We start from the raw sequence: 14,051 nt of genomic DNA, 5'->3' as shown, positions 1-14,051 counted from the left end.
ATGTTATTATGAACCACATTGAACATTCTGTAATTAAGCAATATAACAAGGGTGGGAGTGCGGCTGTTCCTGGATATCCTCACAGGTGTGGCATGAAGCCGGGGCTGAGAGTAATCAATGAGTATTGCTATCTTGGCAAGGCATTCCAATCATCTCTACCAACTCAACTACAGAACAGGGTATACTGTACAGCAATCCTTCAATTCAATTTAATACCTTTTTTTTTACTACCTTTAGATTTTTACACCATCATGACAGAGTTGCAAGTGTTAATCAGCGACCTTTTGTAATGTGTACACAGATTTTTAACATATATGCTATACATACTAGTGTTTCAAATGACAAACAACCAGTGAGTTGCTATGACGTCAGCATCAAACTGTTGAGACCTCAGGTTTGAGACGATAATCTCGATAGGCTAAAGCCCACCATTTAAATGAACTGATGCGAATTGTTGCAGACCAGTGGCGGCTGGTAGTCTTTCAAACGGGGAGGCTGGTCGGTTACGATATTTCCAGATTTTAAAAGAAAAAAGAAAAAACACATCAATTTTGCCCATACTCTTGCCTCTGATCTGGCTGATTGTTGGCAGCGTCACAAACTGTGAAATAACAGGTTCTTTTGGCCCATTAGCCTACTGTCCAATATACATGATGGTGGTGGTGGGGGTGGGTGGGGGGGGTATATTTTAACATTTTATATTTTAAAATTGTGGCATGTTGTTTAAAAATTGATCATTATTGAAAGCAGCTCTTTGTCAGGAACCTCAGCAGTAACAGCAGAGTGTTCTGGAATAGGCACAAGCACTGACCTTGGGGAGCCAAACATAGAGCTGGGTGCCACACATTTCATTCAATGACACTTTCCCTATATTTTACTTATTTTGACTGAGAAATGTTTTATTGACAATTTTGATAACCCTTCACTTTTAATCCAGGTCTGTAGTGTGAAATGTTCTCGGCTGTGTTTTTGTTTAAAAATGTTTTCCAAATTGTAGCTGTGTTTAATTCATATCCAGAGAAATATATATTCCAATATAATATATTCAGCATAAACATTTTAAATAGATTCTATATTTTTGGTCCATCCATGACATATTACTAAAGTAGCCTATTTACTGTTGTTGATGTGGGTCACTTGCTGTTAGCCAATTCACTTTCTCGTACCAGGAGAGCTGAAAGGAACGAGTATTATTCCCTACCTTTTTCACCAAGTCAATTTGAGGCGTTGGTCTACCCTGCTCTTTAATTTTAATTTTTTTCTCGAAAGGAAGACTGGCAAATGGCTTCGCCAAAATTAAATCAGCAATGCTTGGCATCCGTGCGCAGCTTTCTTGCTAGCTGACTAGCCCCCTCAAGTTCAAGTTCAGTCACTCAAATAAACGAAATTTCTGGAACTAACATAGCAAACTTGACAACACCATATTTACACTTTATTTACAATGAAAATATATACAAACTAAAAAAGCTGGTAGAAACCGTATGTAATGAATGAAATCGAAATGTAAGCCGATCTCTTACAATACACCACAGCACTTGCGAATCCGCATGGGACTGAACTGAGATTCACCGCTGCCTGTCTATATTTGAAACGAGCTGTCAATCAAAGAAAATATCCGGCCGCTTTCACCAATCACCAGTCTCCTCGCGGAAACTGCCATGTCCCTCCCATGTGAGGCTCGGAGTCCGTGGGCAGGCGTTTTCGCAGTATTTGTCCAATAACCGTCTTGCATTTTGAGATTGAAAAGCGCAGAGCTCCCAAATGCCATTGAAGTCCACTGAGGCTGGGAGTCCGTGAGACTCCGTAGGCGGGCGTTTTCGCAGTATTTGTCCAATAATCGTCTTGCATTTTGATATTGAAAGCACATAGCTCCCAAATGCCATTGAAGTGCACTGAGGCTGGGCTGCATCGCGCTGTCACGAGGGGGAAAAACTCACGCGCACATTAGGCGAACTGGGGAAAGTTATAACGGAATGATTTCGCACTGTAGTTGGGTTGAGCACATATATTTCTATGATTCTGGATCTGAAATAGCAATGTTATAAGGTCGGCTATAACATAAGCCTAGCGCAATTCATCCTACACGATGTTCGTCATTTTTAGAGGAGGCTGAGTCTCCCTCGCTGTCTTAGAGCAATCGCCCGTGTTGCAGACAGAATTTCAATCAAATTAGGACACCTCATAGTCAAAAAAATAATACCTCTACAACCAAATTTAACACTTTTAATTGCCTTGTTCACTTAACGTTCACATTCTAAAACCTTAGTAACATTAGGAAGCCATCTCATGCGAACGGCTAGGCAATTGCTAGGCAAACAATTTTGTTAGCTGTGGCAAATCATGTTGAATGCTGACACGCGAAACTTTCCTTTCCCAAAAACAAAAAAATGCCTTTTTCCAACTATACAAGTAAATCATCTAAACACTTTCAAGAGGAGAAATGTTTACTCACTGATACCTGCCGTTTTCATTTTTTTCAACCTAGCCTGGTAGCTACACATTGACTAACCTGGCTAGTACCATAACTGGCTAACTAAGAAACATTTGACTAACGTTAGCATTAATACCACCGTGGCAAATCTTGGACATTGAGATCAGTGAAAAACTATTAGATAATAGACATGCAAACAAATACATGAAAACAATATTAGCATAGGCCTACCTGAATCATCCAAATGTCGATCCTATTGACAACTGAAGACATCGAAGACACTGGTATGCTACGTCACACACGAGAGTAGGGTGACAGCTGCATCCATTCCAACAACAAACTGACTATTAACGCGCGTGCGTCTTACATTACTTGACTCGGGTCACATAAAGGTTACTCTCGCGTTATGCACAATGGGCTTTTTTGAATTATTATTGGTACCGCTTAAACTAGGGTAGGTTGTTATGCGCACGCGTGGCTCATTGGAGTTGCCTATGGATAATGTGGTAATGTGGTCCTACCCCCCCCCAAAAAAACACGAATTTGCATGATTCACGAGGGTCGCATTTTTATGCCTGAAAATCCGGAATTCCGGAAAAATCCGGAAGAATCACATCCTTGAATAGGGAAGGCAAAACGAGGGAGAAGAAAAAACAAAGAGAAAGAGCGGATGGAAAGACAGGGAGGTTGTGAAAGACAATCACAATCGGAACGGCTGATCTTCAAGCCTAACACATACCTAGAGAGGGGCTGCAGGGGCCAGGGTTACAGGGCTGATCAGGGTGTGGTTTGTGGGCGGAGTCACAGGCAAAGCTCGGCTGTTTATCCGGCGTCAGACACCGAACGTCTCGAGTCTGGATTCCATCACCGCACGACTTGGAGCACTGTGAGGAGGGATGGACAGAGAGACAGACACGGAGTGAGACAGAAGGACAACCTCCTGCTGTGTTCTGCCCTACTTAGTAAGCTCCAACAGTGAACAAAAAACCATTTGGGACACTCCCACTTCATTCGTTCTCGCGCCATCTCTTTTACTGTCTTTCATTCCGTTACTCTGATGGTTCTCTCTTTCTTTCTTTCCTTCCTCTTTTTTCTCCACACCACCATAAATTTTCTTCCCCATCATTCATTCTTTCTCATACTTTCTTTCACTTCCTCTTTCTTTTTTAATTCCTCCTCCCCCTTTTCCTCGTTCTCCACCCACACTTACTCCTCTCTCTCTCACCCCCCCCCCCCCCCCCTTTTAACCCCCACGTCCTCACCGCACTCCACTCGGTGGTGAACCACTGTGGTTTACATGGTTCCACTTCACACGTCTGGATGGGGGAAGGTTTTTCCAGGTGCGCACACTTGCTGGCCAGCATCACGCTGAAATCACTTCCCAGCTTCTGAACACAGATCACGTCTCTGCGCTGGGTTCCGTTCCCACATGGCGCGCTGCACTGTAGCACACATGCACACATGATATTAAAGATGCACATTATATTAAACAGAGACACACACACACACACACACACTCTCCATGTCTCACCTGTCCCCATGGTCCAGCGAACCAGTGTGTTTGTGCCACGCAGGGGCCCGAGTTACACGCTTTCATATCAGCCGGTTTCTCCTTCACACACTCGCTAGCAGCTCCACTTGACACACACACCACGTCACGTTTCTGCACACCTGGGCCGCACGGGGCGGAGCACTGACACACACACACACATTTAACAAACATCCAAAACCCTTCAGACTTGTTTGAAAGTGATGAGTTTGGATCTGTTCAGTCAACACTCACTGCATTCGTCCACTCAGTGAAGTACCAGTTGGAGACGCAGGGACCCATGTGACAGTCTTCACTTCCTTGTGGGCGGAGCCTGGCGTTACATTCTCCGTCACTCACCACACCACCGTGGTCACTGACGCAGCGGACGTTCCGTGTCCTTTTTCCTGCACCGCAGTCTACTGAACACTGAGGAACATGCAGACATATACAGATTTAACACACAGACAACCACTTATTTCATATGTGTGTGTGTGTGTGTGTGTGTGTGTGTGAGGGAGGGACTCACGGCGCTCCAGTTGGAGGTGATCTGCCAGTGGGAACAGGAGTGTGTGTGGCAGGTCTGCGTGGTGTTGGGCTGCATGAGACCGGAGCAGCGCTGAGGGTGGACCCGAGTGGAGCGGCTGGAGAAATTCTGCCTGCACTGGAGCTGACGGTGCTGCAGACCCCACCCACACGACACACTGCATTCAGACCAAGCTCCTGCCTCCCAGCTACACACACACACACACACATTACACAAACACGAACAGCTGTAAATAATCAACACTCTATAGAGGATTTCGACGTGACGTCACAGGTGACGTGACACCCCGGTGTCCGCCATTTTGAAGGTCAAGCTAGCTAATGTCAACAACAGTAGCTGGTATGTTACTGTAGCAATGTTTACGTTCAGTCATTTGGATGACTGTTAAAACCTTTCAGTCTCAAGTTTTTCCTTTACTGGATTTACTAGTTTACTGAGCTAGCGCGCTCGGGCAGGCCGGGAAAAAGCCGGAGCGCGCTGCTTAATTTGAGGGGGAGCAAGCCGGAGTGCGCTCCAGCAGCTATTTACACTGGATCCGGTGTAAATAGCTGCCGGATCATAATTACAGTAAACTAGTAAATACAGTAAAGGAAAAACTTGAGACTGAAAGGTTTTAACAGTCATCCAAATGACTGAACGTAAACATTGCTACAGTAACATACCAGCTACTGTTGTTGACATTAGCTAGTGCTAACAGCTAGCTGCTAGTGCACTATTACAACTACACCGACCCTAATAATACAGTTCTTGGTCATTGCCTGGTAACAGCAAATTTATAACGGGCCATGTCTCAACAGACTAAGAAGTTATTTCAATGACATTTAATAACATTTTGTTTATCCTGAGGACCGAAAGTAAATGAAAATGTGAACAAACCTTAGCTGTAATAAGATGGCGACTACCGGCTCCAGGGACGACCCGCTGATGTAGGCATGTGACCCAGCCTGGTTTTTAACGACATAGGTATACAGATCATGTGGGCCGAAGTCAGGTAAAGACGAGGGCTTGGTGTACTTCCATACGTCAGTGAACAATCCTGGTGGAAGCAGGTAAACGTCGTTCTCTAAGCCTGCTAACCTCAATTTTTGCAAATACCTCTCCCTCTGCTCGCCCTGTAAATGCCCTACGTCGCTGGATAGTGAAGGTGTTTTCTGCATCTCGCTCCTTTTTCTTTTATGTTTTTTCCCTGGTATTTCCCACACGCCTGACTGCAGGTCAGGAAGATCACCCGCGCTGCAAAGCCAGAAAAAGATAGCCTGGTAACGTGTACGGATCACGTACACCAGCATCATTGATTTTCTGGTGATATCGCTTCTTACTCGCGTCATCTAGGCCGGATAAAATACTCGACAATGAGACTTCGTCATGATCAACAGTGTATCGCTACCGGTAGTCGCCATATTTGTGACCGTCAAAATGGCGCCGGCTACTTGTTGACATGGCAACGGTCACGTGGGTCGAAAACCTCTATAGTATAAAAGAGTGTCGCTCACTATGGTGGGCAGGGATGGACGTTACACGGCTCCTCCTCTGCGATGGGCTTAGACGCCGAGTCGCACCTCCTTTCATGCACTTCTTCATTAGTGTGTCTGTTCACACACAACACCTCTCTGTGCTGGAAACCTATACACACACACACACACACACTCAAAATTCGACTACGTAATACTCGTTTCCACCACTAGTGGGCAGACAAGACAAAAACAGTTGAGGATGATTAATCAGAAACAGACCTGCAGTGCGCGCACACACACACACACACACACACTACAGTAAATCAGCAGAATGACTTTGTAATTGCTCCTATGTTTGGCACTATGCTGTTTTTCAGAAGATGTGGTGTGTGTGTGTGTGTGTGTGTGTGTGTGTGTGTGTGTGTGTGTTCATAAATCAGGGAAAAATCCCAGTATGTCAGAAATGCTGCAGAGTTTGGCAAGAAAACACAAAAGTGTACAGAACAGGCAAAGTCTAACAGTGAATTCCTGGAATTTTAACCTCAAACTCGAGAAATCGATCAGTGCAGCACAGGCACACACACACACACACACACACACACACACACACACACACACACACACACTCATACCCAGTGTTGTATAAAGTACTGGGAAATCACACTCAAGTAAAAGTATTGGTACCCTTCCAAAAAATGACTTTGGTAAAAGTCAAAGTCACTGACTGAAATGTTACTTGAGTTAAAGGAACAGTCCACCGTACTTCCATAATGAAATATGTTCTTCTCTGAATTGAGACGAGCTGATCCGTACCTCTCCGAGCTTTGTGCGACCTCCCAGTCAGTCAGACGCGCTGTTACTCCTGTTAGCAATGTAGCTAGGCTCAGCATGGCCAATGGTATTTTTTGGGGCTGTAGTTAGATGCGACCAAACTCTTCCGCGTTTTTCCTGTTTACATAGGTTTATATGACCAGTGACATGAAACAAGTTCAGTTACACAAATTGAAACGTGGCGATTTTCTATGCTATGGAAAGTCCGCACTATAATGACAGGCGTACTAACACCTTCTGCACGCTTCGACAGCGCATTGATACCTTCTGCGCGCTTCGACAGTGCATTGATACCTTGAAGGTATCAATGCGCTGTCGAAGCGCGCAGAAGGTGTTAGTACGCCTGTCATTATAGTGCGGACTTTCCATAGCATAGAAAATCGCCACGTTTCAATTTGTGTAACTGAACTTTGTTTCATGTCACTGGTCATATAAACCTATGTAAACAGGAAAAATGCGGAAGAGTTTGGTCGCATCTAACTACAGCCCCAAAAAATACCATTGGCCATGCTGAGCCTAGCTACATTGCTAACAGGAGTGACAGCGCGTCTGACTGACTGGGAGGTCGCACAAAGCTCGGAGAGGTACGGATCAGCTCGTCTCAATTCAGAGAAGAACATATTTCATTATGGAAGTGTGGTGGACTGTTCCTTTAAAGTCTTAAAGTATCTGACATTTCTTGCACTTAAGTATGACAAGTAATGCAAAAATAAATGCACTCAAGTAATGTAATTAAAAGCACACGTAAAAGTAAACAAGCAAAGGCGATCTGAATTTGTAATATTTGTAATATTTTGGTAAACTGAAGGTAATTTGTCAGCAATGGTTCATGACAAGCAATTACACTGCTGAAAATAGAGGTGCACACACAACCATTATAAACAAGAAAAAAATAAATTGGGAGAAAAATGAAGCTGCCTATCTGGCATCTGAAGATGGAGACCACAGTTTTGACACTTTTTTCTCATTTTTTTCCCTTTGTTTTTTAAACTAAGAGAAAGTACTGAAAATTAGGCATACATCACACCATTAAGAAAAAAAAAACATAAAAAAAAAGCTGCTACTGTTATTGCACTTTATAAACTATGGCGGTGCATACACGACCGATTGCTGTCATAATAATCAAAAGAAAAAAGTAATTTGGAGAAAACTGAAAAAACCTCGATGTGTTTCTTTAGATTGGACGGGGAGTTTCTATAAGACAGAATTTCCACGTTTTTTGGAGGCACTTCATTCGATAGAACGAATCCTTCACATCAACGTAAGAGAACATTGTGTTCAAATACGGCCAGGGGTGCTCATCATCAGGTTCCTCTTCATTTGTAGCCGAAGTAGCTGCTGTCTCCGTCTCCTCTTCCATCAGGGCTGTTGATTGCAAAGCTAGCTTTCTGCTTACTGCGTGAAGCCAACAGGTGTAGCCTACTGGTTGTCGTGCGCAAGTGGTGAACAAGCCCAGGCACGTCCTGACTTCGTTGCAGTCAGTGGGGTTAAAACACGTTTTTTTTCCTTTCTTTTTTTGTAACGAGTAACTAAACGGCTCTTTGAAAATGTATTGGAGTAAAAGTATGCAATTAAGTTAAAAAATATAGTGAAGTAAAAGTGAAAGTTCTCAAAAATTTGAAAACTCAAGTACAAAATCTCCCAAAATGTACTTAAGTACAGTAGTGAAGTATTTTTACTTCGTTACTATACAACACTGCTCATACCAAACATTTAACAAAGGGAAAAGTACAAGATATTGCACACACACACACGTATTTCTATCATTGTGCGGACTCTCACTGACAACACATTCTCTGGCCCCTGAACAATAATGTTCACCATCACAACTAAGGCCAAGTTTACATTAGACCGTATCTGTCTCGTTTTCTTCGCGGACGCACTGTCCGTTTACATTAAAACGCCTGGAAACGCCGGGAAACGGGAATCCGCCAGCATCCACGTATTCAATCCAGATCGTGTGTGGTCCGGTGCTGTGTAAACATTGAGATACGCGGATACGCTGTGCTGAGCTCTAGCTGGCGTCGTCATTGGACAACGTCACTGTGACATCCACCTTCCTGATTCGCTGGCATTGGTCATGTGACGCGACTGCTGAAAAACGGCGCGGACTTCCGCCTTGTATCACCTTTCATTAAAGAGTATAAAAGTATGAAAATACTGCAAATACTGATGCAAATACTGCCCATTGTGTAGTTATGATTGTCTTTAGGCTTGCCATCCTTCCACTTGCAAGTGATAAGTGATATGTGCTGTGATCACACACACAGCGGCTCAGTCCCGAATCACTGCTTGTGCACTTCACTCGTGCGCTCTGTGAGCTGCGCAGGGCCGGAGTGCGCACCCTCCAGAGGGCACTCGCTGTTCAGGGCGGAGTGATTTGGAGCGCAGGATGCCTGCGGAGCCGAGCGTATCCGTGTATTGGTGTTGCTGTGTGCACGCTAATCGTTTTAAAAACGTTAATCTGATGATCCGCTGATACGGTCTAATGTAAACCCCACCTAAATGCCGAACCCCAACCCTTACCCTCACTGTAACCTAATCCTCATTCGAACCTGAACCCTAAAATCCTCAAACAGCCCTTTCAAGAACTGAGGACCAGCCAAAATGTCCTCACTTCCCAAAAATGTTCAAACTCTGTTGATAAAAAACATATTCTGGTCCTCAATATGTCACAATTACACACTGACCTTTGCCACAGGAAGCAGAACACTCGCTGAGCGGACCCAGCATCCACACAAACGGACTCTGATTATCCAATGGGATATCGGTCCTTGGAGGGATTCGAGCGTTCCGGTTGGGCCCAGAATTGTTAGGGCGGGGCCTCTCCAGTCTCCATCTATCAGATGAGGAGGGAGCGGAGATGGGAGGAGGAGTGGAGTTTTCGAACATGACTCCAGAACCTGCGACAGAAAGTACTGATGCTTTCAAAATATATAGATAATAAACATTAATATTGCAATCAAACTGAACCAAATCATTATTTGTACGTATCCTTTATGTCCGAAACAGTCCATAATCATTTCCAGTGATCCTCTAATACTTCTTAGACTGTCTTTCTGATTGTTCAGTGTATTTACAGTAGACATACTACTCTGGCAACTCCAGGAAGAAGATATAATGATGCACTGTGAGTCACTTGGTGTGAAAATAACACTGAAAAATTCATAGCTGTGCGAGTGAACATGAGCTTTCTTGCATGATATTAATTTTCTGAGAAAGCAAGAGAGAGACAGAGAATGAATTAGCGAACGAATTTTCAAGAGGCAATGCACATAATTGGATAGTTCAGACCAGCTGGATGTACATCAGAAGTTACAGCACAAACCACAAACATTTTCAGTACATCTGGCCCTGATTGAGGAACAATACCAGATTTCTCTCATCTCATCTCATTATCTCTAGCCGCTTTATCCTTCTACAGGGTCGCAGGCAAGCTGGAGCCTATCCCAGCTGACTACGGGCGAAAGGCGGGGTACACCCTGGACAAGTCGCCAGGTCATCACAGGGTTGACACATAGACACAGACAACCATTCACACTCACATTCACACCTACGCTCAATTTAGAGTCACCGGTTAACCTAACCTGCATGTCTTTGGACTGTGGGGGAAACCGGAGCACCCGGAGGAAACCCACGCGGACACGGGGAGAACATGCAAACTCCACACAGAAAGGCCCTCGCCGGCCCCGGGGCTCGAACCCAGGACCTTCTTGCTGTGAGGCGACAGCGCTAACCACTACACCACCGTGCCGCCCCAATACCAGATTTTCTGGACAAAAAGAATAAAACACATGCTCTTAAAATTTGTCTTGTGCTTCGGGACGTCCAATATATTGCTGATTTCTAATCATGCAGGCGTTATACTGGGCCATTTAAAGGACCCCATTTTGACTTGCAGCAGCACTGCGAGTGTGTCTCGGATTTGTCGTAGATACACTTTGATATTGTGTCCAAAACAATCACTCTGGAATATAACCAACCCAAAAAACCAAAATTAATCTGATAAGACAGTGACGAGGCATGTAACGATATACATCATGCGACGATAAATCACGATCCAGATTTATGACGATTTGAGTCAATGAAATAAAAAATGAATTGCGATTATTACCAGACTGCGTAATCTCTTCGTTTTTTCTTACTGTAATTGCATTGTTCAGACATGAGAGGGCGAAATAACATGCAACAGCGGGAATACACGTGACTTCACCGTAGGCGGAAGTAACAAAGCTCTCATGCACAACAGAAACAGAACTAAAATGGGAAAGAGCTGTTGTGTGAATGACTGTACAAATACAGTGGTGCTTGAAAGTTTGTGAACCCTTTAGAATTTTCGATATTTCTGCATAAATATGACCTAAAACATCATCAGATTTTCACAAGAGTCCTAAAAGTAGATAAAGAGAACCCAGTTAAACAAATGAGACAAAAAAATTATACTTGGTCATTTCTTTATTGAGGAAATGATCCAATATTACATATCTGGGGGCGGCACGGTGGTGTAGTGTTTAGCGCTGTCGCCTCACAGCAAGAAGGTCCGGGTTCGAGCCCCGAGGCCGGCGAGGGCCTTTCTGTGCGGAGTTTGCATGTTCTCCCCGTGTCCGCGTGGGTTTCCTCCGGGTGCTCCGGTATCCCCCACAGTCCAAAGACATGCAGGTTAGGTTAACTGGTGACTCTAAATTGACCGTAGGTGTGAATGTGAGTGTGAATGGTTGTCTGTGTCTATGTGTCAGCCCTGTGATGACCTGGCGACTTGTCCAGGGTGTACCCCGCCTTTCACCCGTAGTCAGCTGGGATAGGATCCAGCTCGCCTGCGACCCTGTAGAACACGATAAAGCGGCTACAGATAATGAGATGAGATTACATATCTGTGAGTGGCAAAAATATGTGAACCTCTAGGATTAGCAGTTAATTTGAAGGTGAAATTAGAGTCAGGTGTTTTCAATCAATGGGATGACAATCAGGAGCGAGTGGGCACCCTGTTTTATTTAAAGAACAGGGATCTATCAAAGTCTGATCTTCTCAATACATGTTTGTGGAAGTGTATCATGGAACGACCAAAGGAGATTTCTGAGGACCTCAGAAAAAGCATTGTTGATGCTCATTAGGCCGGAAAAGGTTACAAAACCATCTCTAAAGAGTTTGGACTCCACCAATCCACAGTCAGACAGACTGTGTACAAATGGAGGAAATTCAGGACCATCGTTACCCTCCCCAGAAGTGGTCGACCAAAAAAGATCATTCCAAGAGTGAGGCATGTAATAGTCGGCGAGGTCACAAAGGACCCCAGGGTAACTTCTAAGCAACTGAAGGCCTCTCTCACATTGGCTAATGTTAATGTTCATGAGTCCACCATCAGGAGAACACTGAACAACAATGGTGTGCATGGCAGGGTTGCAAGGAGAAAGCCACTGCTCTCCAAAAAGAACATTGCTGCTCATCTGCAGTTTGTTAAAGATCACGTGGACAAGCCAGAAGGCTATTGGAAAATGTTTTGTGGACAGATGAGACCAAAATAGAACTTTTTGGTTTAAATGAGAAGCATTATGTTTGGAGAAAGGAAAACGCTGCATTCCAGCATAAGAACCTTATCACATCTGTGAAACATGGTGGTGGTAGTATCATGGTTTGGGCCTGTTTTGCTGCATCTGGGCCAGGACGTCTTGCCGTCATTGATGGAACAATGAATTCTGAATTATACCAGCAAATTCTAAAGGAAAATATCAGGACATCTGTCCATGAACTGAATCTCAAGAGAAGGTGGGTCATGCAGCAAGACAACGACCCTAAGCACACAAGTCGTTCTACCAAAGAATGGTTAAAGAAGAATAAAGTTAATGTTTTGGAATGACCAAGTCAAAGTCCTGACCTTAATCCAATCGAAATGTTGCGGAAGGATCTGAAGCGAGCAGTTTATATGAGGAAACCCACCAACATCCCAGAGTTGAAGCTGTTCTGTACGGAGGAACGGGCTAAAATTCCTCCAAGCCGGTGTGCAGGACTGATCAACAGTTACCACAAACGTTTAGTTGCAGTTATTGCTGCACAAGGGAGTCACACCAGATACTGAAAACAAGAGTTCACATACTTTGGCCACTCACAGATATGTAATATTGGATCATTTTCCTCAATAAATAAATGACCAAGTATAATATTTTTGTCTCATTTGTTTAACTGGGTTCTCTTTATCTACTTTTAAGACTTGTGTGAAAATCTGATGATGTTTTAGGTCACATTTATGCAGAAATATAGAAAATTCTAAAGGGTTCACAAACTTTCAAGCACCACTGTATATTTCTCATCTCATCTCATTATCTCTAGCCGCTTTATCCTTCTACAGGGTCGCAGGCAAGCTGGATCCTATCCCAGCTGACTACGGGCGAAAGGCGGGGTACACCCTGGACAAGTCGCCAGGTCATCACAGGGCTGACACATAGACACAGACAACCATTCACACTCACATTCACACCTACGCTCAATTTAGAGTCACCAGTTAACCTAACCTGCATGTCTTTGGACTGTGGGGGAAACCGGAGCACCCGGAGGAAACCCACGCGGACACGGGGAGAACATTCAAACTCCACACAGAAAGGCCCTCGCCGGACCCGGGGCTCGAACCCAGGACCTTCTCGCTGTGAGGCAACAGCGCTAACCACTACACCACCGTGCCGCCCCACTGTATATTTTAACAAGAAATCAGAGCTCTCTTTTTACAGACTCATGAAACATAAAGAAAAGAGAAGCAGATGGAGGTCGTACAAATGTTCATAAAAGTTTATGAAGAATAGGTGTATTTGTTCTTAACTTTTTCATTTTGAATAAAAGGAACATTTGAGTGAAGCATTTTTATTCAGTTATGATTGTAATATTCGGCTTCGCGTAAAGCCAGACACTGCTTTGAAACATGACTCGCTTAGTCAGTCACGTTAGACACAATCCGAATATTTCGAGATAAATACAGATACAGTTAATACAGTGCTATTAAGCAAAAGCGATTTCCTTCATGTAACATATCAGTTTTTGTGCATTAGTTTGTTGTGTTGTTCAGTCTCTCAAACAGACTTACTGGTCTCTCGGAGAGATGCGCTACCTCTGTTCCACTCTCTCACTGCATCCTTCTTCACAGGTATGTAGTACTCGTAATCAACACCTGGATTGTCCTTGTGGAAAATAATCTACAAAGAGAGGAAGAGAGATTGCTTCAGCTTATTTTAAGACTCTTTGGTTAAACTCTGTGTGTGTGTGTGTGTGTGTGTG

The 14,051-nt window shown here is 44.0% G+C and overlaps 1 protein-coding gene across 1 annotated transcript in view; it reads right to left on the bottom strand.

Moving 5' to 3' along the window:
* The window catches only part of adamtsl4 (ADAMTS-like 4), a 94,724-nt gene that overhangs the window by 4,961 nt on the left and 75,712 nt on the right, over positions 1-14,051 (bottom strand). The window contains exons 9-16 of the mRNA XM_060920985.1: positions 13,861-13,969; positions 9,482-9,694; positions 6,000-6,129; positions 4,489-4,693; positions 4,215-4,388; positions 3,963-4,124; positions 3,694-3,873; positions 3,171-3,315 (exon numbers count right to left, since the gene is read on the bottom strand). Coding sequence (XP_060776968.1) covers positions 3,171-3,315; positions 3,694-3,873; positions 3,963-4,124; positions 4,215-4,388; positions 4,489-4,693; positions 6,000-6,129; positions 9,482-9,694; positions 13,861-13,969 — 1,318 coding nt within the window. The remainder of the gene's footprint in view (positions 1-3,170; positions 3,316-3,693; positions 3,874-3,962; positions 4,125-4,214; positions 4,389-4,488; positions 4,694-5,999; positions 6,130-9,481; positions 9,695-13,860; positions 13,970-14,051) is intronic.

This window comes from Neoarius graeffei, chromosome 5, assembly GCF_027579695.1.
Source record: "Neoarius graeffei isolate fNeoGra1 chromosome 5, fNeoGra1.pri, whole genome shotgun sequence".
Classification (NCBI taxonomy): domain Eukaryota; kingdom Metazoa; phylum Chordata; class Actinopteri; order Siluriformes; family Ariidae; genus Neoarius; species Neoarius graeffei.
Note: the sequence above shows the minus strand (reverse complement) of the source record. Positions and strands in the feature narration are given on the sequence as shown.